General features: G+C 36.9%; 2 protein-coding genes across 2 annotated transcripts in view; both read left to right on the forward strand.

Annotated features, from left to right (window-relative positions):
• Positions 1 to 13,892, forward strand: part of PCBD2 (pterin-4 alpha-carbinolamine dehydratase 2) — a 45,010-nt gene extending 31,118 nt beyond the window's left edge. The window contains exons 3-4 of the mRNA XM_010981647.3: positions 12,382 to 12,462; positions 13,636 to 13,892. Coding sequence (XP_010979949.3) covers positions 12,382 to 12,462; positions 13,636 to 13,731 — 177 coding nt within the window. The 3' untranslated portion in view covers positions 13,732 to 13,892. The remainder of the gene's footprint in view (positions 1 to 12,381; positions 12,463 to 13,635) is intronic.
• Positions 13,893 to 15,159: 1,267 nt separating this feature from the next.
• The window catches only part of CATSPER3 (cation channel sperm associated 3), a 37,132-nt gene continuing 24,508 nt past the window's right edge, over positions 15,160 to 27,783 (forward strand). Inside the window, exons 1-2 of the mRNA XM_010981659.3 lie at positions 15,160 to 19,418; positions 20,936 to 21,089. Coding sequence (XP_010979961.1) covers positions 19,318 to 19,418; positions 20,936 to 21,089 — 255 coding nt within the window. The 5' untranslated portion in view covers positions 15,160 to 19,317. The remainder of the gene's footprint in view (positions 19,419 to 20,935; positions 21,090 to 27,783) is intronic.

Raw genomic sequence — 27,783 nt, forward strand, 5'->3', positions numbered from 1 at the left:
GTAATTAAATTTTTTTGGCTATACAGACCAAATTTTCTAAATTAAAAAAAAATGGTGTAAAATTACTTTGTGTAGGATTCAAGCAAATTGGAACCTTTTCAGTGTTTCACGGTAGCACATTTTCTGTGCAAAGCGCCCTCCATGTTCTTATGACACCTCCTTATACTCACAGTGAAGTTAAGAGGTAGTAGAGCTTCTGAATGACGGAGACTGGGAGAGGTTGGAGAGGTTTAGAATTTGCTTAAGGCTGTGGAATGAGACAGAATTGGGATTAGAACTTTTTAGGATGTGATGACACCCCCCACTAGACTTGTGATCTTTTGCTACCAAAAATAGGGCAAGTGCTGAACTTATTTTTACTCTCTACGTGCCTCAAACCCTGATTTTTCTCTTTTCATTCTTTAGTGATACTGTTTAGTGACACAAAACCAAAAAAGTCCCTAATTTCAATCTATAAGGGTAGGAATAGAGCTCTCCTTAAGCCTCAACATAACAAGTTGAGGATAAATTCTGAATATATTTGTGGTTTGCTTCAGCTCAGTGTTTGAAGACTCTTGACAGGTTCAAGGACCTTTCCAAGTTCACAACCTGTGTGAGCAGTCTGAAACAAATAAATACAGATGACTTACGAGATGGTCTCTTCCCGCATCGGGCTTCTTCTGGATTGGTACCGTTTTCTGAGAAGTGGGTCTGGCAGGCTGTTTTCTTCCTGTGATGCGTTGCAGCTGTCTATCACTAGACGTCCTCTGTGGGATTATCAGGAGGTCTGATGGGGCTTGAATATTTGGGTATATTTTTCCTTTGGAAAATATTGCAAATGTTTCTGAAACTGTACTTAAAAACTCTTAAAAGGAGAATTGATTCTCTTTATAAATAAATAAAAGAAAGGGTAAGTATGAGTTCATTGATGTTGTACAGACCTTTTTATACCATCAGGTATTTTGTGATGTGAAGTGGAATGAGACTGTTTTACAAAATGTGTACTGCATGTAGAAAATGTATTTACTGTGACATTAAGCCAAATTAGATATTGCTTTGTTTCTTTAAAATATATTTTGAATGCCCCTGCCTCCAGATGGTGGGCGAGTGGGTATTCTTACTCCCCTGAACCCCATTTTCTTCTTCCACTTTTTTGGTTATTGTTATAGGATCTTGACTTTTAGTTTAATGTCCCAGTTTGAGCAGAAAGAAATCTTTTTGTCTTTTCTGCCCTTTCTTTCTCTTTTTAAAAATAGGTACATACACATATAATAGGGCAAGACAGTTTCAGATATAAACTGGAATTACATAGTGTAAGTAGTAATTGTATCTCTTAAAAGGAACCAGTTGATTATAAAGAAGAAAAGGTAGGGAGTAGACTACCATTTTGCATATTACTCAATTTTAAAAAATGCATTTGGTCAGATCCTCCATATATCGTAGTGGTTTGGATGCATGAAGTTGAAACCTAGGGGGTTTTTTGGGTATAAATTTGATTTTTGTAAATTTTATAATGATGTCTGTATGAAGGAGTATAAATCGTAACTCTTAAAGGGTTTTTGCTAAAACAAAACAGACAAAAACCTTTGATAGTCCTTGTAGTACCTCTCCCCTCGTAAGCCTCCTCAAAGCTAACAAATATGGGTTATCAGCAGATTAGGAAGGAAAATCTCCAATGGGACTTTTCTAAGGCAACTAATTGGCAATAATGAACAGCAGCAATGAACAGTAAGGCATCAGCACTTATTTTGACATGAGGGAACTGGGTAGAAGTGGGTTCTCTGGTGACCAGACTCCTCTTGGGGTGATTTTGAAACCACTGTTTCAGTCTGCTTTAGAGGGAAAGGATGGATAGAAAACTGGTGAAAGGTGCTGATTCCAAGAGAGCAAAACTGAAGGATTGTGAGAAATTCCAGAAGGAGCTAATCAGGCTGAACTGTTGGTCTGCCCAATAGTAGCTGATGATGATATGGGGAAATGTAATTTAAATTTACGTGCACAATTCAGAAATGAGTGCTGTCTTTTGGGGGAAAGGTATTCTCAGTTTGCGATCATCTTGGCCAGAATGCCTTTCTGGTACACACCAGCTGTATGAAATCTATCCAGTGAGAGAACTTTCACTGAAAATGGAACAGAAAGGAACGGGTTTTAGGTAAAATTGTGTCGAGGTGTTTGTGTGGGTTTAAGTCTGCTGCCTGGAGAATAGTGGATTCATACCAGCAGACCTCCATCAGGAGTCTCCCTTGCCTGGGAGTTCAGGAGGAATTTACTAATGTAATTATAAATCCTAATTGTGCAAAGAAAACTGTTTTGCACTTCGTCTTTTCATTTAACAGTGTATATTGAAGGTGGTGCCATTCTCATTAGCTAAAATAGCTGCCTTATTTTTCCAAATGGCTGTTTAGGAATTATGGTTATTGCAAAAAATGGTGACTTAAGAACTTATTTTAAAGGATCTACAATGTTATGGTTCTGTGAGTACAGTTTTGTTGTTTGTTTGGTTGTTTCTGTTTTTTTGGGTTTTTTTTTGAGTACAACTTTTGAAGGTTCTGTTAGAAGTGAGTGTGCTGTCTCACACACAGATGGTGTCCTTACTACCACTAGCTGAAAGGGCACAAATTCAGCCTTGGGCACAGCAGAGTGGGTGGCTTTTTCAGTAGCTTGAGGGCATTGTTTCAAGTGCCTGGGGAAGCCAGTTTTAATTTCAGAGTTGGATATTCTCGGTTTGATTTATTTGAAACATTGGGCTCTGTAGTGAATCGAGTAGAAGGCAGGTAGACTAGTGGCCCTGGATTGATGGGGACTGTCTGCCCCAGGCACACAAATCCTGAACTGACTAAGGAAGGGTCATCAGGTAAGACTGGCTTCTCAGGGAGACATGAGTCACCTGCTTCGCTAAGATGCTCACCAACAGATTACCAGTTCCACTGGAAATCTTCCTTTGAGGATACCCACATAGAGAAACAGTTTTAAATATGTTTCTAGTTTTCTCAGCCTCACCAAGGTAAATTTCTTTGGCCTTATTGTTCTTGTAGTAGGTTTGGAAAGGAATTCTTTTTTTTCCAGGCCATATACACTAAAATGTTAAAGTCTTGTTGATGATAATAAACACTAACATTAACTGAGTGCCTAATAGAATGCCTGTCATACTGTAAAGTCTGTTACATGAATTATCCCCTTTTTACATATGAGGAAACTGAGGCTCATTTTAAATGTTAAGTAATTTCTCTGAGGTCACATAGCTAGTGAATATCAGAGCTAGGACTTCAACCTAGGTCTCTGACCCTAAAGTCTTTGCAGTTGACCACTGTGTCAAAATACCAGTGATAATTTGGAGAAAAGAAACATGATCAAATACATCTTTGGTTAGATCTGTTCCTTACACTTCTCATGTTGCTAGTCGAGAATATTTTTCTGTTGCCTGAAAATTAACATCTGATGTTCCCTTTGCAATGGTTAGAACAGTTAACAGTGTTTTCCATGAGAAAGTAATTGTGACACATGTAATCATATTCTGGGGCAAAGTACGCTTTTCCTTGGTGCACCAAGCAATGTTTGTGTGATTGATCAGTCACCAACACCAAGGGAAGGTCCCGTCCTGTGACATGTGCGTGCTTGGCAATGATCTTGCTGTGCATTTTGCTTAATAATTTTCATTATTTTTAATTAAAGTTGAAGAAGTGCAGGCTCTAGCTGAAATTAAGGTAGGTTGTGTTGCCGGAATCTGGTAATTACTTTAATTGATCACAAGATAGTTTCCTTGATCACCAATTAGACTAAATTGCCGATCATGTTTCAAGACGTGAAGAAATGCCCAAACTGATCTCTGTAATAGTGTTTTCATTTCTAATCAGACATAAATATCATTTCCTTCCATAGCAATTGTATTTTATGAAAGAAGGGTTATAGGCCTACAAACATAAAGGTGATTCATAAACAATAGAGTTCTAATTCATTGAACTAGTAAAGGAAGTATTTAGAGGCTTAATGGAGGTTGTACTGGGGAAATTACTTTGGAGTTGCTGGTGCTCATTTTCTTAGTGGGAGATATGTTCTTTTTTAGTGCATAATTAAAATAGTCTATAATCAGAATATAAAAGGCAGCTGATTTAAAGAATGTATATCAAAGAGAATTGCTCTGAGTAATGACAGATAGGTACTGTAAATATGTGCTAAAAGTTAAGTCTTAGAACTTTAATAAATCATACATGTTATTTGGACTGAAACTGTTTTAAATTCAGGATGCTGTTAAACATTTCACAGATCGATACAGGATTTTTGTTTTGGTTTTGTGCATCTGATAGTCTTTCATATTTTCATGGAATAAACTGAAACAAAAGAAACTTTAAGAAAAATTAAAGTTTCCAAAGAATACTTGATTTTGGGGTTCATGGAAAAATCTTTTAATTGCTGATGGTTTGAAGATTTCCAAATGACAAACTTCATTGGCCCAATTTACTGTGATTGTAATGCTTACATTCCTTAAAATGGCAGAGTGACTTAAAAAGTCATACTTCATCATGCATTCATGGACTTGTTCATAAAATGTTTGTAATTTGCAATAGGGGAAAGACTGAAACCATTATCAGCCATTATATGCTATTTGTTGGACATATGTTTGTTTGAAATGGCTGTGGCTCAACAGAACATGGCTCATAGACAAACTATGCTGTAAATTGGCACTAAAAACCCACCTAAACAGGTAGGCATATGTTAAGAAGTTAACGTGAGCCAAAATATTTTAATATGAACCAGGTTACATACATTGCAGGATCCCAGCTTCCTTTAGAGTGAGACCTTCATTTGCATGGCTTCTTCATTTTTCCCCAAGCTAACTAACTTTAATAATAGATTATGTATATACTGGTACAAAAGTCCAAAGGTACCAAGGAGTATAGTAAGCCTCTTCCTGTTCCTCATTCTCAACCACCCAGCTCTCCCTCACCTCCCCCCATCATTCACTATTACCAGATATTATGTATCATTCCAGAGATACTAATGCATATAGTTTCTTTTCTTCCCTTTTTATACAATTCTTAGATGATTGTTATGCATTTTTTCCATTTAGTAATGTATCTTGAAGGTATTTCCATGTCACATGATAAGTAGTTTTCTTATTCTTCTTAATGGCTATGTAGTATTCCAGAAATAATTGTACTGTAATATATTTTAATTAGTTTCCTGTTGATGGTCATTGGTTCTTTCAAGTCTGTCGCCATTATAGGTTGTGCTGCAGTGACCATTCTTGTAATTTATGTATGAGTAGGTCTACAAGACATATTCCCAGAAGTGGAATTGCTTGGCTGAAAGACATAGTTATACTTTTTCCCAAGGGCATAGGCATTTTTTATTTTGATAGATATTGTTGAATTTTCTTCCATAGTGATTATTATATCAATTTATTTTCACCAACAATATGAGTTCCTTTTCTCCTATATCTTCATTAACAGAATATTATCAAACTTTTTGAACTTTGCCAACTGATAGGTTTAAGTTAGTTACCCCCACCCCAATTTATTGAAATAAAATTGACGTATAACTTAGTTTTAACCTGTACTTCCCCTATCAGGTATGAGGTTGAGCAGTATTTATGTTTAAGAACCATTTGTTTTCTTTTCTGTTATCTACTTTTTCTATTTACTTGTGCCCATTTAAAAAAATTGAGTGTTTGGTCTTTTTCTTATTAATCTGTCAGAGCTCTTTATATGCTTAGTAAATATGTACTGCAAATACAGTTTGTTGTCTGTCTTTTAATTTTGTTTGTTGATTTGTATTGCCTTACAGAAAAAAAATTGAATTTAGTAAGATTTGTTTATTTTTAGTAGTGGTTTAAAGTTTTCTTTACATATAGAATTTATACATTTCTTGCTAGGTTTGCTTCTAGATAATTTTGAGTGCCATTTTAGATGGGAACTTTTCTTCCAATATATTTTATAATTCATTGTTTTTATAAAAAGACTTGATTTTTTTGGACTTGTTTTATTCTTGACTTTAATGGGAATTCTTCTAGTGTTTCCCTGTTAAGAAAAATGTTGCCTTTTGAACTGAGAATGTATTTTATCATTTAAGGAGGGGCGTGTATATTCTTATTTAATACATAGTAAATATTGAATTTATCAAATATCTTTTCAGTATTTATGGAAGTCTTATATGATTTTTCTTTTTTGGTTCATTAATATGGTAAATTATATTACTGATTCCCTAATACTGAACCATCCTTGCATTCTTAGAATAAATCCTATTTGCTCATGGTGCTTTGTTCTGTCAATGCATTGCAGAGTTTTGTTTATTAAGATTTCCATATGAGATCGGTCTATAGTTTCATTATTATATGCTATCTCTGTGGGAGTTTGGAGACAATGTTATGATAGTTTATAAAAATAATTTAGAAATATCCTTTTTCTATACTCTGGAACAGTTTAATTTGTATTAGAGTGAACTGTTCCTTATAGCTTTGGTATAATTCCTCTGTGAAATGATTTGGAACTGTTATTTTTTGGTGTTACTCTTAGACATGTTTCTCTTTTATAGATATTTAATTATTTAGATTTTTTTTAGCTTCTAGGGTCAGAGAACTATTTTACCTATGTTTTATAATTTATTTGTGTACATTTTGTATTTGTTTAAAATTAATTTTTTTAAATTGAAGTATAGTTAATTTACAATGTTTTAGTTTTTGGTGTACAGCATAGTGTTTATAACTATACATATATATTCTTTTTCATATTGTTTTTTATTATAGGTTATTACAAAATACTGAATATAGTTCCCTGTGCTATATAGTAGGACCTTGTTGTTCATCTCTTCCGTATATAGTAGTTTGTATCTGCTAATTGCAATCTCCTAATTTATCCCTCCCCGCTGCCTGCTGCTTTTGCCCTTTGGTAACCATAAGTTTGTTTTCTATATCTGTGAGTCTGTCTCTGTTCTGTAAATAAGTTCATTTGTATCATTTTTTAGATTCCACATATAAGTGATATCATATGATATTTGTCTTTGTCTGGCTTACTTCACTTAGTATGATAATCTCTAGGTCCATCCATGTTGCTGCAAATGGCATTATTTCATTCTTTTTATGGCTGAGTAGTATTCCTTTGTATATATATACCACGTCTTCTTTATCCAATCATCTGTCAATGGATATTTAGGTTGCTTCTGTGTGTTGGCTATTGTAAAGAGTGCTACTATGAGCATTGGGTGCATGTATCTCTTCAAATTAGAGTTTTCTCCTGATATCTGCCCAGGAATGGGATTGCTGGATCATATGATAAGTCTGTTTTTAGTTTTTTAAGGGATCTCCATACTGTTTTCCATAGTGGCTGCACCAATTTACATTCCCACTGACAGGGTAAGAGGGTTCCGATTTCTCCACACCCTCTCCAGCATTTATCATTTTTGGACTGTTTAATGATGGCCATTCTGATTGGTGTGAGGTGATACCTCATTGTAGGTATCATTTCGATTTGCATTTTTCTGGTAATTAGTGATATTGAGCATCTTTTCATGTGCCTATTGGCCATCTGTATGTCTTCATTGGAGAAAAGTCTGTTTAGGTCTTCTGCCCATTTTTTGATTAGATTGTTTGTTTTTTTGTTATTGAGTAGTATGAGCTGTTTGTATATTCTAGAAGTTAAGCCCTAGTCTGTTGCATCATTTGCAAATATTTTCACCTATTCTGTAGGTTGCCTTTTCATTTTGTTTATGGTTTCCTTTGCTGTGCAAAAGCTTGTAAGTTTAGTTAGTCCTATTTGTTTATTTTTGTTTTTATTTCTATTGCCTTGGAAGACTGACCTAGGAAAACATTGCTACAGTTTATGTCAGAGAATATTTTGCCTATGTTCTCTTCAAGATTACTAGTGTCCTGTCTTATGTTTAAGTCTTCAAGCCATTTTGAGTTTATTTTTGTGTGTGGTGTGAGGGAGTACTGTAACTTCACTGATTTACATGTGGCTGTCCAGCTTCCCAACACCACTTGCTGAAGAGACTGTCTTTTCCCCATTGTATATTCTTGCCTCCTTTGTCAAAGATTAATTGACTGTAGGTATGTGAGTTTATTTCCAGACTCTGTATTCTGCTCCATTGATATGTATGTCTATTTTAGTGACAGTACCATGTTGTTTTAATTACTGTAGCTTTGTAGTATTGTCTGAAGCCTGGAGGAGGAGTTATGCATCCAGTTTCATTCTTTTTCTTCAGTGTTGCTTTGACAATTCTGGGTCTTTTGTGATTCCATATGAATTTTAGGATTATTCTAGTTCTATGAAAAAAAAACCCTTATGATTTCTTAAAAATTTTTTACATTTGCCTTTGCCCTTTAATTTCTAGTGACCAAGTTTTGCTTTGTGATCCATTGTAAAGTTTTCTTTCAATTATTTGGATTTAGGCTCTATGTTTATTGATTGGAAAAATGTTTGGTCTTAAAAACATGACAGAACCAATATACTTTTTTCTTACTTAATTTAAATCATTATATAGATCTTGGGTTTTTTTTGTATGTTTCATTTTAATCATGTTTTTCTTTATTTAATTATGAATATTTCTATTTTTATTTTTGTTCTTCTTGTGGATACTATTACACCTATAATTTTACATAGCTAATATAGTCCTCCATTTCTTTAGAAAGCATTTCTTTAGGTAGTGGTCTTCCCATTAAGCAGTGTCAAAATTACACTCCTGTTTTCTCTTCACCATACAGTTTTAGTTCATATTATTTTTTAGTTCTAGTGCTTATGTTTTATACCTTTAACTATACTTATATCTAACATTTGATCTTTTAGCTTTCAGAGTTTTTTTTTTTTGAAGTTTAAATATTTCTTTGCAACTTCAAAGATTTTTTTTTTACTTTCATCTACCTTCCCTATTTCTGTTTCCTTCCACCCTTTTAGTAGCTTATAACATTTACATTTTGTTCCATGATTGTAATCCCCACAAGTGTTTTAATGTATTCCTAGAGCTGAGTGAATTTATTACTAACTGCCAATACCTTTGGTATAGTTTCTCCGTTCATCTTTTGGTTACTTATAGTTCATCCTTTAATAAGTTTCCTTAGGAAGGGTGAATGGGAATTATTCCCTGAGTTACTGCATTCAAAACAATGTATGTCTCCTGCATTAATTTTGAACAACAGTTTAGCTGGGTATAAAATTCTTTGCACATTCATTTCCTAAAGTATTTATGGGCATTGCTACTCTGACTTCTGTGTTGAATGTTGATGTGTGGAAGTTTGAAGTCAGTCAGATTCTTTGCATTGTTATTGGTGAATTGATCTTTTTGACTAGATGCCAAAGGGATTTTTTTTTTATCTTGAAATTTACTAACTTTACTAGGATTTGTAGACATGACTGAGTTCTTACAATGTATAGATATAATTTAAATTGTTTCTTCCTGAAAATTTTTCTTGAATTACATCTCTAGTTTTTTTCTGGGTTTTTTTTTTTTTTTGATTGTTCTCTGATTGACAGTTATCTATGTGGTAGATCTACTTTGTCTTCTGTATTATTTTCTAATTCTTATAAACTCTTAATTTCTACTTCATTTGCCCATTTTCTCAGTTCTGTCCTCAAAGCTTTTTATGGAGTTGATGGTATCTATTCTACCTTGGGCTGTTGGCAGCTTTCTTTGGTGGAATGGTTTTAGAAAGCCTGTGCTTTTAGCTAGCTCAAGATCTTTAGATTCCAACTGCCCTCTTGGTAACAAGTAGGTAGGGCTGTAAAAATAAATCTTTGAAAGAAGAGACAGATGCTTTTCACTATCTGCCAAGTCTGCTGTTTAGTCATATTTATTCCTTATTATATTCCAAATAATCAAAATTCCCCTTTGAGGTTTTGCTTTTTCCCTCTCCTGCCTACTCATCTCACTTCCTTGCAGGAATTTTTTTACTTTAATTTGAATTTATATTGTTATGGATGTTTTTAATTTGTGAATTTAAAAATAAATATTTGAAAGATTATTTGGTTACATTATGTGGAAGAAGGATTATGGAGTTGTCTCTTTGCTCCCAGAGCAGATTGAGTTTTCTTTCCCCAAGGAAGAATTAGGATTAAGTCATGCATAAATAGTTTATCAGGCTTTGTGATATTTTATTAAATGCAAGTATTAGATGACAGTTGAAGGGAAATATGTAAAGCTGAGAAAAATACAAATTTGGAGGTCCTTTAAATGTGCTCTTTTTGTTTTTTAACATTGTATGTAGATAGGGTAAATGCTTTTTCATTGATCAATGTACCTCTTAGGATGTGAGTGTTCTCCTTTAAGTCATTTGTGATGGAATAGATTTTGTGACTATGCTGATAGCATGCTGGTGGTCAAAGATTTGAGGAGCACTTCTGATCATGTTCACATCATCCACTTGTCCATTTGGCTCTTGGGCAATGGTAAAGGATTCTAAGCATCACTTTGGACATTTGAGGATAGCATGATTCAGAGTAATTGTGGCCACAGCGCTTAAGGACTTGGACGGTGACTGGCTGTGCCCACCTCATTTCTTGGTATGAAGTGTATCAGGGTGTTATGCCACAGTGTATTATCTATTTATCTGGTATATGTGTGTCAGTCTCTACTCATGGCACATGGGAAAGGAGAGGGCCATTCTTCTGGTGGACAGCAACTGGAGTCTTAGATTCTCATGGCTGTGGGAGGGCTCACCTCCTATTAAGTTTTATAAGGTTTATGGTATGCAGTTTGGCCAGAAGCAGTTGTGGTAGCAGTATGTGCCTTTTGTGCTCTCTTACTCTGTGCCAGGTGCTGTGCTAAGTGCTTTTATATCCCGTACCTCGTTTTTAGTTAAAGTAATTACGTGAGCTTTTAATTATTATACCCAATTTACTGAAAGAAAATTGAGGCTCGGAGTTAAATCACATGACAGTTGAGTAGTAGAATTGGGATTTGAATCCAGGACTCTCTCATTCAAAAGCCCATGTCCCTAGTGTCTTTATTACTGTCTCTCAGGGGTGGTGATGAGATTGTAAATTTTCTAAAGCTAAGTGAAAATAAGGCCTTACAGGCAAACAGGGTCAAATTTTTCATAGTATATCATTTAAAACAGCTTAACTCTGTCTGAATAATTAAAACAAACTCTCTCATTCAACTTATCCCTTCCTCTCACAATCTAGAGAATCAGATTATGAAATGAGAAGGAGTGGGAGAGTGAATATTGTTTTCCCATTTATAATTCCATATGTGGTTAAATGGATTTTTCTTGAACTTCCTTCCTTTTCTTAATAGAGAAAACCATTAGGCATTAAATGTCAAAATGGAACTCTGTCGTGAATAAAACCAATTCTGAGATAGGAATCATGAATGACAGAACTGTTTGAAAATGGTATCTTCCATATTTCTCACTGTTAACTTGGAAATGCACTCTTATGTCATTTGGTGATCCAAAGAACATAACCTAACTAACATCAGATTGATTTTTCTGGATAAGGGTAACAAAGTTAAATATTTATTTATGTGGCTGTAATGGGTACTGCCCTGTGAATTCCACTGTAACTTTGTAATTAATGTACCATTACCTTAGAGTCTTACCAAGTATTTCTGCCTTCTGGACACGAAAAAGACAAACTCTCCTATTGTTTGCAATTACCCTCATAAAAATTTGAAAGCAAGCAAAAAAAAGAAGTTTTTTTTCCCCCTTTCAGGATAAGTTTGCCTTCTGCTTAACAAAATTTAGGTTTGCACTTTCCTTGTGGTGTGAAGACAGGTCTCCACTTAGGCGTGTGACTGGGTCTGCAGCCCTCTGCCCTGCGGCAGGGTGCTTTCTCTTTGAAATAGCAGTGCTGGGCAGTACCAAGAAGACCCTGAGCCCGTCCTTCTGTCCCACTCTGGATGTCAGTGAAAATAATCTTTCATCCCCTCCTGTCCTGCCTGGGTGATGGGCTGGTGGTTCATTTCTGTGAGAGTTTTTGCTTAAGACACACTCGCAAGACCTTTTTCCATAGTCTTTGTGGTTGATGCCCTAGTTAGCAATCCAGTCCCTACAAACAAAAGGAGCAGTGCTGCAGAAGTGACTCCTAAGATTTGGGGCCAGGTAGTGAGATCCAGGATAATGGGTTGAAGGGAAATTATTCCTGTGCTATTTTGGAGAGTCTCGTCCTGAGGACAATTAAACAGTCCAGACAGGTCACTGGGTGAGACCAATTTCCTGCTTTGTTTATTTGAGCCTGATTGTTTTTTACCATTGAGCAGCTGGTCACAGTCCAGCTACACCGCTCCCCCAGCTCTGTGGAGAGGATTCCCTTCCATATTCGACTTTCCAGGCTTCCCTAAGGGTTGTAGCCATATCTTTATCTGGTTGGATTGCTCTCATGTTTTCTCTCTGGTCTGGGGCAGAAGACTCTTGGTCATCACTTTGGACTTCATCTTATGCAGGCTTTTGGCTTTAATGTCCCGCATCTTATGCAGGCATTTGGCTTTATGTCCCGAGTTGCCCTACAAGCAGAGAAGATGAATCATCACCCGGAGTGGTTCAATGTATACAACAAGGTAAATAAATTGCCTTATTTTGGGATCACCCTCATTATAGAGTTTAAGAAACTTCTTTCTTCATTTGTTTGTTGTCATCCTGTGCAGGTAAGTGTCCTTGTGCTTAGGTAAATATTCAGTTATTCTTTCTCTCAGAATCCCTACAGATTGCTAACAGATTTTCAGATCTGCTCAAGAGAACATTGACTAAGTTCTTTATTTTCATGCTTGTCTTCTACTGAAACTAGTAGGAAAAACTTGGGCTGAATTAGGCTCTGGAATTAAACTTGAATATCAGTCATGTAGATAAATTTTTAAACCCTCAGGATAGCAAATAAGATATAGCCTTAATTATCTCATTGAAATAAATTTGCTCAAGAATTGTATTTAAATAATAACTATTTATTAAATTCTGTTTCCTCACTGGGAACTGACCTTAAGAGAAAGAGCAGACTGGAAAGACCTAATCAAGTAGTTTTAAGGGGGCCCAGTGAGAAGAATCAGGCTCTCTCAAAGAGTGTCTTTGCCTTAATGATTATGACATATACAATGTGTTACCATCTAGATTCCTGTGTGGTTCTGTGTCTCTTTGAAAAAAGAAAATTTCAGAGTATTCTTGTGATTTATTGGAATAATTCCAAGCTTGCAGGAACTTTTCTTTCCTAATTGCCTTTTTTTGCCCATGATTTTTCTTTTGCTTTCTAATTGATTTGTCAAGAGGCAGCATTGTATTCCTCCACCCCACCCACCCCACCCTCACCCCACTTCTCTAATTTGGAAATGGGCTTTTTTAACATGTTTGCTAAGATACTACATTTGATAGCTTGGTTTTTCTCAGTGGCCTGAAAATAGTTGGTGTAATTAAAGTAATGGGAGCTAAAATGGAACCTCAGTCTCTCTCTTTTTTTTTCTCAAGAGACAAGATTTGAGATTCTGGCAGCTCATTTGCTCTTCACATGAGAGAACTTTTTATCCCTGGGTGGCTGCTGGGCCCAGCCTGAAGCCAACTATGCCCCTGGAGTTTGCTGGGTTTTAGAAATGCATTGCTTATTCATAATGCAGTATTTTCTAAATCATTTAATCTCCTCAATTCTCAAAGATAAATATTGAGTAGTAGATTGATTTCTGAACCACCAAGGGAGACTTTCCGGAATTGTAGCTCAGGGTTTTAAAAACTGCCTCTCTCTTTCTTAGGTCCAGATAACTCTCACATCGCATGACTGTGGTGGACTGACCAAAAGAGATGTGAAACTGGCCAAGTTTATTGAAAAAGCAGCTGCTTCTGTGTGATTTCATCTAAAACGCATGTAAAATCTTATATGCGTCTTAAGCGCCAATGTATTTTGAAGGCAATTTAAATGAAAAAATTAAGTTGTAAATTTAGCTCACCTTTTGAAGTATTGCATTTTGTAAAAATCAGTGCTTAAAAAATAAAGATGACTTAAACTTAAGCCTGAGGTATTTTTCATTGTATCTAATCATGTACATAAGGTAAATCAACCCAAGTAATTCTATTAATAATATTCAAAAAGAGAAATAGCATTCTGAAAGACCAGAAATTGGCATGGGGGAGCATTCACACATTTTATAATCCAGAAATTGAATGAATTATGATGACTTTAGAAATGCATTGTGTTGCGGAACAGCTGTAAGGTAGAAAAAGAACGATGAACTCTGTAGGTAAACTGAAATGTGATGACTTTAACTGTATGTAACGATTCTTATGATGCTAAAGTTGATTTGGATCTCAGCTGCTGTTACTCCTTAAGTAGTGAATTAAATTACAGATGTCACAAAAATTGGGTGAGCTGTCTTGTGTTTTATCCTTACATTTCAGACAGTGAGTGAAAGGAGAGGACAAGTGTCTTGTCCGTGGCTTCCAGCAAGTGGGGCAATATAAGAATTCACTCTCATGGTGACGAACCTGCCAGGTCCTGATTTGACATTCTGAATTCTGGAGGAACCAAGGGTCATCTTTTTTCATTTGCATATTGTGACCCCTGAACTGAGAGTCTGTAGCCACTGAGCTAGAAGCTCTGGGTGTTAGCCAGTACTGAGCTCTATTTACTCCGTGTGTCACTGACGGGAGTAAAATGGAATATAAAGTAATCTATTATTTAAAAAATGCAGTAACTGTTCTTTGAGGTAACTCTGGAATGAAGTTATTAATGAGATTAGAATGTAGATTAAAAGAATGTATATATATCCATCCAAGGAACATGTGTTATGGTAGTAGGATTTAACAGGGATCATCTTTATACCCCACTTCACTTCAGAGGCCAGAAAAATCACTCTGCATCACGAGAAGCAAAGCTTCCCCTCCCCACCCAGCCCCAGTCCCAGCCCCAAGTCTAAGAAACCATGTGGGAATGTGACAAGGAAGCTGAGCTCTCTGAAGCCGGTTTTTGTCTGGTTCTCTTGGCCTTGGAGAGGCCGGTATGGTCAGTTTGCCCTGTGTGTGGAGTGGGCAGGGGGCGAACGGAGAGAAGAGCCACCCAGGCTCTGTGACTGCTGGGGGTCCAGAGCCTGGACATTGGAACTTGTACTTCTTTGAAATTTTTCAGAGGAAAAGTCAAAGCTATGTGTTTTTAGAAACTGTTTCCTATATTACAGATTTGGTAACTTTTACACATTTTATTACCAAATATTTTTTTAAAATTTTATTTAAGTACTGTCAGTTATAATGTGTAAATTTCTGGTATACAGCACAATGTCCCAATCATGCATATATATACATATATTTGTTTTCATTTTTTTTCATTTAAGGTTATTACAAGATATTGAACATAGTTCCCTGTGCTATACAGCAGAAACTTTTTTAAAATCTATTTTTATATATAGTGGCTAACATTCTGAAATCTCAAACTCCCAAGTTTATCCCTTTCCACCCCTTTCCCTGGTTACCATAAGATTGTTTACTATGTCTGCGAGTCTGTTTGTTTTGTAGTTGAGTTCATAATGTCTTTTTTCTTTTTTTTCAGATTCCACATATGAGTGATATCATATGGTATTTTTCTTTCTGACTTCACTTAGAATGATGATTTCTAGGTCCATCTGTGTTGCTGCAAATGGCATTATTTTATTCTTTTTTATGGCTGAGTAATATTTCATTGTATAAATATACCGCAACTTCTTTATTCAGTCATCTGTTGATAAGACATTTGGGTTGCTTCCATGTCTTGGCTGTTGTGTATAGTGTTGCTATAAGCATTGGGGGGGGGGCATGTATTTTTTCAAATTAGAGTTCCCTCCTGATATATACCCAGGAATGAGATTACTGGATCACATGGTAGGTCTGTTTTTAGTTTTTTGAGGAATCTCCATATTGTTTTCCATAATGGCTGCACCAAACTACATTCCCACCAGCAGTGATGGAGGGTTCCCTTTTCTCCACACCCTCTCCAGCATTTATCATTTGTGGACTTTTGAATGATGGCCATTCTGACTGGTGTTCCCAAAGATTTTTAGTTCAGTACTTCAAACTTTTTACATGAACTTTTAAAAATGAAAAAATTTAAACATATTTAAAAATAGAGTGAATAGTACATTCAACCCCTGTGTACTAACCCTAACCCTCACCTTACCTGGATGGTGGGATTTAATAATTACCAAGATTTTGCCCCAGTTACTTCATATAATCCCCCATTTCCTTTTTCTTTGCTGAAGTATTTAAAAGCAAATCCCAGATAGCATGTCATTTTACCCCTGCATCCTTCAGTAAACATCTCTAGAAAGTAAGGTCATTTTTTGGGGTAATCCAGAATGCTATCATCACACCTAACAAAATAAAACATGATTTCTTAGTATCACCTAATACCTGGGCAAAATCAAATTGCTCTGAATGTCAAGAATGTCTTTTTTTTTTTTTTAAATTTTTTGGGGGGAGAGGTAATTAGATTGATTGATTTTAACAGAAGTTCTAGGTATTGAACCCAGGACCTCGTGCATGCTAAGCATGCACTCTGCTGCTGAGCTACCCCCTCCCACCCAAGAATGTCTTTGGACGTAATTTTGTTCTAATCAGGATCCACATGAAGTTCACTCATCACATCTGCTTGTTGTCTCTCTTTAATCTTTCAGTTTGGCACAAGCAAGTGCCCCACCCCCTTACCCTGTCTGCGCCAACTTCCCCTTTCTCTCCATGTCTTTGATTTATTGTAAAAACTGGGTCATGTTGAATATTCTGAATTCATTTGTTTGCTTCCATGTGGTGTTATTTAGCTTGTTTCACTGTACCCTGGACACCTTTCCCCCTATTTTGAATGTAAATCTGAGAGGCTAAACTATTAACCTACACCACGGAGAGCACAGTGGAGAGAGTGGATACGGTTTATAGTTGAGACAGTGAAGACCTGAGAACACAGCTGTTAATTAACATCTCAGTGAAGGTGTGACTAATGGGCAACATTAAGGGGCATCACATCTGCTGGAACTCATGAACTTTACTGTAGAGAATCAAAGATCCCATATCAGAAGTCTGTGGAAATACTCCCTGTGGTAAATTCCAACAAAATGAACCCCCAGACTTGCTTTAAGTAACTCATTTCAGCTTAAAAGAGACATTGTCAAAATTGGAGACTCCCAAGTTTTCTTCTGTTCCATGGCTTTGTGTGATGACAGTGGTTTCTCTGATGTGGTAACCTTTGGTTTCCCTCCTTTTTCTTTCTAAATGACCGCTGGAGTAGAGGGGAGTTAAGTAGGCATGACCTTTGACGCTTTGCGTGACCTCTGTAGATAATAATTCAAGGCTAGCACGTTTGACAGTGTTGTTTTCTAAAGTTAAGTTAATGAAAGTTCTGAAAATACTGTGTACTTTCTGACATGTATAATGCATGAGGACACAGAGCTGACCTCCGTTAGTGTTGAAGTATTGGACTACTAGTGTTAGTGTGGAGTAGTCTGTACTTTCTAATCCAGCATTCAAAAATATCCTAGTTGAACTCGGTAACTTCTAGTTTTATAAAGTTTCCTGCAAAACAGCCAGAAATGGAATGGGTTTAGCTATGATATGTCAACTTTGTCTTTCAATTCTAGTTACACAGGGAACTGGGAATGACTCTTGGCCGGGAGACTTGAATCACCAAGGTGCCGTGCCTGCTGACTGCTGACTGTCCCCAGCTATGTGCTGCTGAGTTGGCGCTGCCCATGTCGGGCCGAGTGTGAGCTGCTGCTGGAAGGACAGAAGAGGTGGCCCTTTAGCTTCTCATCTCAGGATGCCCGCCCTGCCCACCTATCCTTAAGGAGATAGGGATGACTTCAGTAGGGCTGAATAAGTGCGTCACCTCTGATGCCACCCACCCGCTGGAGTCCTGGTCCCACACTAGATGTTTTCATCAGTGACTTCAGAAACCGTGTTCAGCTGTGGTTGGCTGTGCTGGTGTAGTCCACCAAGAACAACTGGGCTCTTCTCAACTGCTTCCACCTGGCCATCTTTCCTCACCTGTCCAAGCCACCAAGAAGGAGTTTTTTACATCCTTGATCTCTTCTTCATTTCTCCCCAAAGGCATGCTTTGGTGCTTAAAGAGGGGAAGGACAGATGTGTACCGTTGGGGTTCCTGGAAATCGAATCCTGCTAGGCTCAGCTACTTGAGTGAGTGTAAGGACCCTTGAGCCATTCATTTGTATATTCACCTAGCACACATTCACTGAGATCCTTGTCTGCCCCAGCGGGATTAGGCACATTGATGTATTGGGGCAGGTGGAAACAGAGATGGAGAACTGATTCAGGCTGTCCCGAGCAGCTGTTCCAGGAGGCCACTGTGGGCGTATTGGGCAGGAGCCCAGAAAGCGTTAGGGGGCATATAGCCCCAAGGGAGGCAGTGGGAGTCATAGGAGGAGCTTGATCCCAGAGGGAGAGAATGTAGAATGAGAAGATGAGGCCAAAGTTTGAATCTAGGAGATGTTCATCAAAAAGTTTTTTAAAGCTTTGCTGTTGATGAATTTAAGTGGAGAAATTGAGTATATAAGATGTAATTTCCCAGGTTAGCATACTGCTTACCCACGAGAGTATTTCCTTACCCGAAATGGTCGCATAGGCTTATTTTAGAATTCTGGGCACAGTGGAGGTGGTGAGGTGGTCATCACCTTTTATTATGGCCTAAGAAATTAAGTTTTGAGGAATTTGAATGACTTAGCCACTAAACATTTAATTCAACCCAGGACTACCGAGAAGTCTGTTTGGATTTGCCTTGGAAGCCAAAGTGGCTTGGAGAAGCGGAATGAGGGGAATATATTAGTTCCAAGAATGGAACAGAGCAGAAGACCCTATTGCTCTTGTACCTGAGACATCTCTACCCATGGCTAATCCCTTATACTCTGTTGGTGTGGTTCATACATGCACATTCCATGCCCCCGGTTAGCCAGTGCTGGGCATGAATATCTCTGCACCTCCTGTTTCTTGTGTTCTAGCCCCAAATCCATCAAAATCTTTGTGTCCTTCCAGGGGTCTCCAGTGCCATGCCCGGGATGTGCATTCTTGTTCTTAAACTCCAGGGAACTTGGCTTTCCCCTCTTCTGTGACCCTTAACCTATTCTAACACATTATTAAGGGGTTTTGTCTGTCGGATATGGGTGCTTCCTGAAGGAGGGTCTGGCCTAGAGATGCACAGTTATGGAGTGCTTGTAAGCCTTTTGCTGAACTGAGGTGCTTGGGCTCCTTGGGAAGAGAGGATCCGTGGGCAGATCAGCCGGGGACTCTCCCCTCCAGGGGCCTGCAGCCTAGTAACTATTGGAACGCCCAAGAGTGACCTCACAAAGAGTGACCTCAAAGTGGACCCTGCTCTGCTGCCTCTTGGAATCTAGATGCCAAGGAAACTCCTAAGCAAGGGTTTTCTGTTGGATGGTAAAAGCAAGGAATAGAAATTGAAAATTTGGAAAATGTCACAACAGTTTCATCACCAGAATGACACAAAAGTTATTTCTAGCTCACTGTTAGATAATGTGTCACTGCTGTTCTGTGGGAGATTCTGGAAATTTCAGTAAGTATTCTCTATGTCTATTGCTTGTGAAGAAGTGTGCAGGTGGCAATGCTGGGGCCTCTTGGCCCCTTCTCACAGGCACTCATCCACCTCCCAGACTGAGGCACTCGTCCTTGATGATCTGATTGCTCTGACTGGTGAGGCTGGTGATGGCTCAGCCAAACAGTTTGCTTCCTGGGCTTTAATATTACATTTGGCTGGTTAATCAAACTAAAGTCACACTCTCATTTGACCTGTAGGCGGAAGGACTAATTTGACTCCTTTTTGTCCTTTTTTACTTGCTACTGTGTTAGATAATTTGAAGGTTTGTTTTTGTTTTACTAACAGACCTGATCTCAAATCATATAATGAAAACTGCATATCTTGTTTTTATACATCATAAAAGTATATACATTCTCTCTCTCTATTTTTTTTTACTGAGTGAAACTATTCATTTGCTATATATATTGGAAAAAAGTAGTACATACTCTGAGAAAATTTGGAAAGCACGGATGAATGTAAAAAATAGGAACAAGAATCACCTATAACCTCACCATTTGTAGGCAGACATTATCAACAATTTGGCATCTTTCATGCCAAATTTTTTTGTTTCTGTTTTGCACAGTTGAGATAATTTCGAATGGAGAAATTTTATCTTGCTTTGTTTCTGTGTTCTGCTTTCCAGGGGTCATAAACATTTTTCTAAATCATGAAAAATGCATAGACATGTTGTAGTGTCTGTATAATATTACATGAGATGGATATGCCATAATTTACTTAACTTTTTTATGTTCTTTTGTCTTTTAAATTGTTTCCAAGTTCTCTTTGCTGTAAATAATGCTGGGATAAACATGTTTGGCTAAAGTCACTGTTTGCATTTCATGTTGTATTCTCTTGGAATAGATTCCTTGGGTCAGAGGGTAACGAACAGAACTAAGGCTTTTCAGAAAAGCTGGTCAGTTTGCATCTCCCCTGCAGTTTATGGGACTACTCCCTCACACTCTTGCCGGCATGAAATATGATCATATTTAAGTCTCTACTAATTTTATAAGCACAATTAATAGTTTTACTCTAATTTGCAACTCTTTCATGAGTTGACTGCCCATTTTTTCTTAGGGTGGTCAGTTTTTTATCATTGATTTATAAGCGCTTGTACAGGTGATTGGTTAGCAGTTTTCCCTACTCGATTGACATTATATACCCAGTGCCCACTATGTTGCCTGTCAGGTAGTAGTCACTCAGTGTAAACTTGTTGAATGAGTGAATACAGGTAATGTTTTGTTTCACTTGAGAAGAAGTAACCATTCTTTTTCGAAGGTCTAGAGAGAAGGAACTGAGTAACCGAGTGGGGACAGACACACTGTGTAATCATCATTCATATTTCATTCAGTTAGTATTTCACTGCAATTTTAAAGTATATATAAGTTTACATCCATAGAAGGGGGGAAGCAAACCCTAGTCCCTACAAAAAATATGCATTGTTTGGGGATCTGTCCCTGTAGTATGATAATCATAACTCTTATTCATCTTTTTGACAGGAGAAAGGAGTCTCAATTTCAGGCATTTGTGAAGAAGTTCTTAGCGAGTCGTGTCTTTATGATAATTATGATTAGCACCATCATAAGTAATGCCATAGTTATGATCTTGTGGACTTATCCAAAGTCAAGACTCCCCTTGTTCAGATTTTTTGAGGTAAGCATATAAACTGGGTCCATTTCTTCTATTTCACCTGTTTTATTTTTGAGAATGTTAAAAGATTTTTAAAACATTTTGTTAAAAAATTTTTCTGTAGGAAAATTCTAAGGACTTTAAAAAGTACTCAAAAATCTGGGAAGACAGCAGCAGCAGTAGCAACAGTGACTTGGTTTTTTTGATATCCTTGGATTCCCTCTTAGGAAAAGACAGAGCAACTAGACAGCAAAACCAAAAACCCATGCTCAGCATGTACATTGAGACTAGTTAACAAGTTACCCTTACCAAGAGCCTCACTGCATAATATTAGCATCTGTGGGAGATGAAGCAGGGGAGTAAGGATTCACCGGAAATAATGGTGGGCTGATGGGAGAACAGCAGTTGAGATCAGGAAGCGTGCTGCCTAATCCAGTAGTGTGGTAGGGCAAGAGGTTGCTGGAGATTTCTGTAGGGGCTCGAACAGTACAGACCCTGTGAACTTTCAAAACTAACAATCTAGGGCTTCTTTCAAGGACGGCACTCCACACTTAGGAGAAATATTGGGAGTGGAATGAAAATTGAGCAGATTAGGAACCCAGAGAAGTTCAGATAAAACTGGAGGAGGGGACTAGAACCAGGAAACCTCAGAAATCAAGCTGCAGCATTTTAAATCAAGAGGGAATATTTGAAAAAGTTAGACTCACACTTTCTCGTAAAAGTTCGAGAAAACTAAATTCATATTAAAAAATGCAATAGAAAAAGATTGAGGTAAAATCCCATACAACATTATTATCAGAATAAAGAGAGTACCCAATCAAAAAAGGCAAAAGACCCAGACATTTCTCCAGGGAAGACAAACAACTGGTCGATAAACACATGAAAAGATGCTCAGGATCACTAATTATCAGCAAAATGCAAGTCAAAACTACAATGAGGTATCATCTCACACCAGTCACAATGGCCATCATTCAAAAGTCCACAAATGATAAACGCCAGAGAGGGTGTGGAGAAAAGGGAACCCTCCTACACTGTTAGTGGGAATGTAAATTGGTGCAGCCACTATGGAAAACAGTATGGAGATTCCTTAAAACATTAAAAATAGATTCACCATATGATCTAGCAATCCCACTACTTGGCAGATATCCAGAGAAAACTCCAATTTGAAAACCCGGTGTTCATAGCAGCATTATTTACAATAGGCAAGACATGGAAGCAACCTAAATGTCCATCAACAGATGACTGGATAAAGAAGTTGTGTATATATACAATGGAATACTACTCAGCCATTAAAAAAATGAGGTAATGCCATTTGCAGCCAGATGGATGTACCTAGAGATTATCATACTAAGTGAAGTAAGCCAGAAACAGAAAGACAAATACCATATGTTATCAATTATATGTGGAATCTACAAAAATACGAATTTATTTATGAAACCGAAACAGACTCACAGACGTAGAAAACAAACTTTTGGTTACCAGGGAAGAAAGGGGGTGGGAAGGGATAAATTGGGAGTACGAAATTTTCAGATACTAACTACTATATGTAAAATAGACAAACAACAAGGTCTTACTATATAGCATAGGAAACTAAGTTCAATACCTTGTAGTGGCCTATAATGAAAAAGAATATGAAGAAGACTATACACACACACACACACACGTATATATGTATATAATGGAATCACTTTGCTGTACACCAGAAACTAATACGACATTGTAAATAGACTACACTTAATAAAAAAAGAAAAAAGAGTGAAGTGGAAAATAATATCCCTGTAGATAATGAAAGCCCACCACAAAGATATGTGCACAAAAACAGATAAAAAACGGTACTGTATTATTGCAGAGCAAGGTGAATGTTTAAGAAAATGATATAGGAAAGAACAGAAGTGAGGTGACAAAACTCAGGAAAGAATTAGAAATAAAACTGTTGAAAAATGAAGACTAAACTAGACTAGGAGCAATTAAATGCAACAGATAATAGCGTAAGAGAAATACAGGATTAAAATGGGAGAAATTCTTAAAAATCAATAAGAAATGAAGAGATAAAAAGGATTTAAGAGAAAATGATGAACATTGGAGATGAAGGAAAATTGATCCCATGTAAGGATATTAGGAGTCTGAATTTGAAACAAACAGAAACAAAGTAAAGGAACAGAATAAACAATAAAATCTATACTCTAAGAACAGTTACCTGAAATAAAAGAACTGAAACTACACTGAAAGAGCACACATTGCATACTGAGAATATGGGCTTACAAGAACAAACACCAAAATATATTCTAGCAAAATTATTAGACTTTAAAGGAAGAAAGAGTGGAGGAAATTGTAAGCATCTAGGCAGAAGCTTATAAGGAAAAGAAAATTAATTATTATCAGACTTTGCTATGGTAATGCTTTATGCTAAAGAAAATGGAGTAACTTGTAACGTGTAAGGTACTTCAGGAAATGAAATGTGAACCATGAGTTCTAGATTTAGCAAAAATGACTTAAGTTTAAAGGGCACAAACTGTATTCAGTGTTAAAAAACTTGGCTAATACTGTTCCCCTGAGCCCCTCTTTAGGAACCTAGTAAAGAGTAAGTTTCAGCCAACCAAAATGACTAGAGAAGCATCAACATTAGGACTGACAATGGACACAAAATATTATTATTTATTGAACTGACAATTATGGGTCAACAAGGAGAGACTATACCACATTAATGAATATATCCTTGGACAATGAAGATACAGTATAACTAAAAAATGGGGAAGAATGGGGAGAGTGCGAAAAATTTTTAAGCCACTTTTTGGAAATCAACTTAGTGGTGATACTATTAGCAATATTATTCTGAGACTGTGGTGTGTGCAATACAGGATAAAGCAGATGGGAAATTATGGGACAGTTTAATGCTGTTTTCCTCTATGTTCTTGAGAACTAGGATACTCAGGGAAGAAAGGCGATATGGATGTAATACAAAGTTAGGTAAAAACCCAGGAGTTCTGCATTTAAATGGAAATATCAACTACTAACTATATAAACTACTAACATTTATCTTTATCCATTGAAAAACCTAGAACATTGATTAACTTGATAATTATGCATCCTCAGTGCCCATAATGTGATGTTGAACTACAGTTTCTCACTAAAATAACTAGGAAGTTTTAGAGGAATGGCTGATTATAAGTCTAGTATAGAAAATATACCAGATGAGCCAGGACTGTCTCATCATACAGATAGCAAGGAAGCTATCAAAGATTATTGGGATTGTGTCAAAAGGACTCAGGACACAACTTGAAGAGGCTCTTACTGGCCAAAGATGGGCACTTTGAGCTTCAATAAGGCTAATAATTACAATGCTTTGAAACTCATCATATAATCCATACATTTATAGTGATACTAAAAAAAGCTAAGAGATCACTTTTAGAGGGTGTTAAGGAACTAATCCTTTTATCTCAAACACTGTCAAATGAAGGGAGAGAATCAAGCATTACTGATCTTTCTTAAATCCCCTGTGTTACTGAGTAACCACATAGTTGGTAAGGGTAAACTCTCTTTATAGACGTGTCCCAGTTAATAAATGAAAAGGAAACAATGAAACGAGGATATCACAATATTTCAGCACCCGTGAAGTAATAGATCTAGGCATTCTGAGCATCAGTGGCTGCTATCCTCATAAAAAGAGGGACAACTAGATCCTATGTGCCTCCTATGAAAGAACAGAACCTATAATCTTGCCAGAAAGATCAAACCTGAATCTGATCAAGCCTTTTCATCTAGCTGTCTATTTCTAGGAAACAGAAGACAGGGGAATATGAGTGTACAGTCAGCAAAATCCAGACTGGAAAATTCTACAAGTCAAACTGCCTGGGTTCTTCAACAAATAAATTACAAGGAAAGAAAAAAAAAAGAATAGGAGAGTTGAAGACATACCAAATTTTAAAAATTTTTATAAGAGAACTAAAGCATTCTAGGAATGCACACATGGATTTCTATCTACAGAGAAACGCAAGGAAGTGATTACTATAAAACCAGGATAGTGGTTATTTGGGGGGAAAGGGGGGAGTTGTGATTGGGATGGGGACATGGAGGGGCTTCTGGGCTAACTGGTAAAGTTCTACGTCTCGACTTAGGTGGTAGTTACAGGGAAGTTGGCCTTGGAACAATCCATTAAGGTGGTTCTATATGTGTTTTATTGTACAATAAACATGTTTAAAATGTACTTTATCTTCATTTATGGTAAATAATAAATTTCCTTTTTGGTGGTGAAAAGGTTTCGCATTGACATAGTGTGGTGTCAGAGGTGGGGGAGGTGGTAGAATACCCTAGTTAGTGCCTGAAACATTCAGGGTCCACTTCGCACAACTTGTGTGAATGTGTTGGTATGACAGTGCCTTCCACGCCACCATCCTGCAGAACTTGGCCATGGTCTGTAGAATATCGTGTTATGTATAGGACGGTAGGGGTCAGGGGAAGAGATGAGTTAAGAGATCTGAATCCTTTGATTGCCCTCCAGAGGCCATATGGGCCACTAAACATGCCTTCCTTAGGGATCCTGGTTGGCAAGCCTTGGGAAGTTCTGTGCTGTGGAAAGGATACAGACTTGCACAGATTTGTGTTCAAGACCTAACTTGACTACATTCTTACTCGCTGTGAGAATTTGAGCAAGTTATTTAAACTCTATGTGGTTCAGCTACAACATTTGTAAAATGATGTCATTAATACACACCTTACAGGGTGGCTATGAGGTCTTTGAAAATAACATGTATGAAAAGTCCAACCATGAAATTGAAAAATTAGTAACACTCTTGAGGAATCCCAGTGAAGTTACCAGGAAAGTCCTGAAGGGTCCCGATCTCTCACCTCTGGCTAATCTTGAGACTCTGTGCAAGCAGTAAAAGAAGGTTAAGGCAGAGTTGTAAACTGTTGGAGCATTAAATACATGCCCCAACACACAGACCCCCTTGGCAGAGGCTGGGAGACTTACTGCTTCCAGGCATTAGGAATACTCTGTCAAACCATCAGCTATTAAGCTGAGCAAAGACTTTGGTCTGACACCCGACAAAGAATACATGCTTTACAGAATTAGTTCAGGAAAAAAAAATGGCAATGCTAGGGAGAGGGAAGTATCCGAATTCCAGAGTTTCCAATATTATATGACTTAAAATGTCCAATTTTCTACCCCTCCCCCCCCAAAAGCAACCAATAGAAACTTTCCCCAAGGAAGACCATCTATTGGACTTACTAGGTAAAGACTTTCAATGAGATGTTATTAATATGTTCAAAGAACTAAAGAAAAACATTTATCTAAAGAACTAAAAGAAAATATGCATGGAAACAACTGAAATGTCCATCGACAGATGACTGGATAAAGAAGCTGTGGTATATTTATACAATGAGAAACTATTCAGCCATAAAAAATAATAAAATAATGCCATTTGCAGCAACATGGATGAACCTGGAGATGGTCATTCTAAATGAAGTAAGCCAGAAAGAGAAAGAATACCATATGATATCACTCATGTGGAATCTAAAAAAAAAAAAGACAAACTTATTTACAAAACAGAAACAGACTCACAGACATAGAAAACAAACTTAGGTTTACTAGGGGGAATGGGAGTGGGAAGGGATAAGTTGGGAGTTAGAGATTTGCAGATACTAACAAATATATAAAGAATAGATAAACAAAACGTTTATACTGTATAGCACAGGGAACTATATTCAATATCTTGTAGTAACTTATGGTGAAAGAGAATATGAAAATGAATATATATATATTCTTATATGACTGAAGCATTGTGCTGTACATCAGAAATTGACACATTATAAATTAACTATAATAAAAACATATATAAAAGAAAATATAACAGTGTCTCACCAAATAGGGGATATGAATAAAGAAAAAAATGTTAAAAAAAAAGCCAAATAGAAATTCTGTAGTTGAAAAGTACAATAATTGAAAAGAAAAGTTCACTAGAGAAATTCAGCAACAGATTTGAAGTGGAAGAAAGAATTAAAGAACAGGAAGGTAGGTCAATTTTGTGAGGAACAGAAAATAAAATGAATGAATAAAAATGAGCAGAGACCCATGGAACACCATCAAACATACAAACATGCATGTAATTGGTGTCACAGGACAGGACAGAAAGGCTAGGAAGAACGTGAAGAAATAATGGCCAAAACTCTCCTAAATTTGATGAAAAACGTTAATCTATACATTCAAGATCTCCAAGATCACCTCCTAGTAGGATAAACTCAGAGATCCACCTAGACACATCATAAATGAATTGCTGAAAGACAAAGACAAAGGCAGTGTTTGAGAACATCAGTAAAGAAGTGATTTATCACATACGAGGATCTTCAACAAGAGTAATAGCTGATTTCTCGGCAATGAAATAATTCTGTATGATATTATAGTGGTGGCTACATGTCATTATGCATTTGTCAAAATCCATAGAATGTACAATGTCAAGAGTGAATCCTAATGTAAACTATGGACTTTGGTTGATAATAATGTGTCCATGTTGGTTCATCGATTGTACCAAATATGCCACACTGATGAGGGATGTTGAGGGTAGGGGGTATATATGTGTGGGTGGGGAGGGCTATGTCTGAACTCTCTGTATTTTCTGCTCAATTCTGCTGTGAACCTGAAACTGCTGTAAAATAAATAAATAAATAAAGTCTATTAAAAATTAAATTTAAAAAAAAGTAAGCTGATTTCTCATCAGAAACC

This window comes from Camelus dromedarius, chromosome 3 (genome assembly GCF_036321535.1).
Source record: "Camelus dromedarius isolate mCamDro1 chromosome 3, mCamDro1.pat, whole genome shotgun sequence".
Lineage (NCBI taxonomy): Eukaryota > Metazoa > Chordata > Mammalia > Artiodactyla > Camelidae > Camelus > Camelus dromedarius.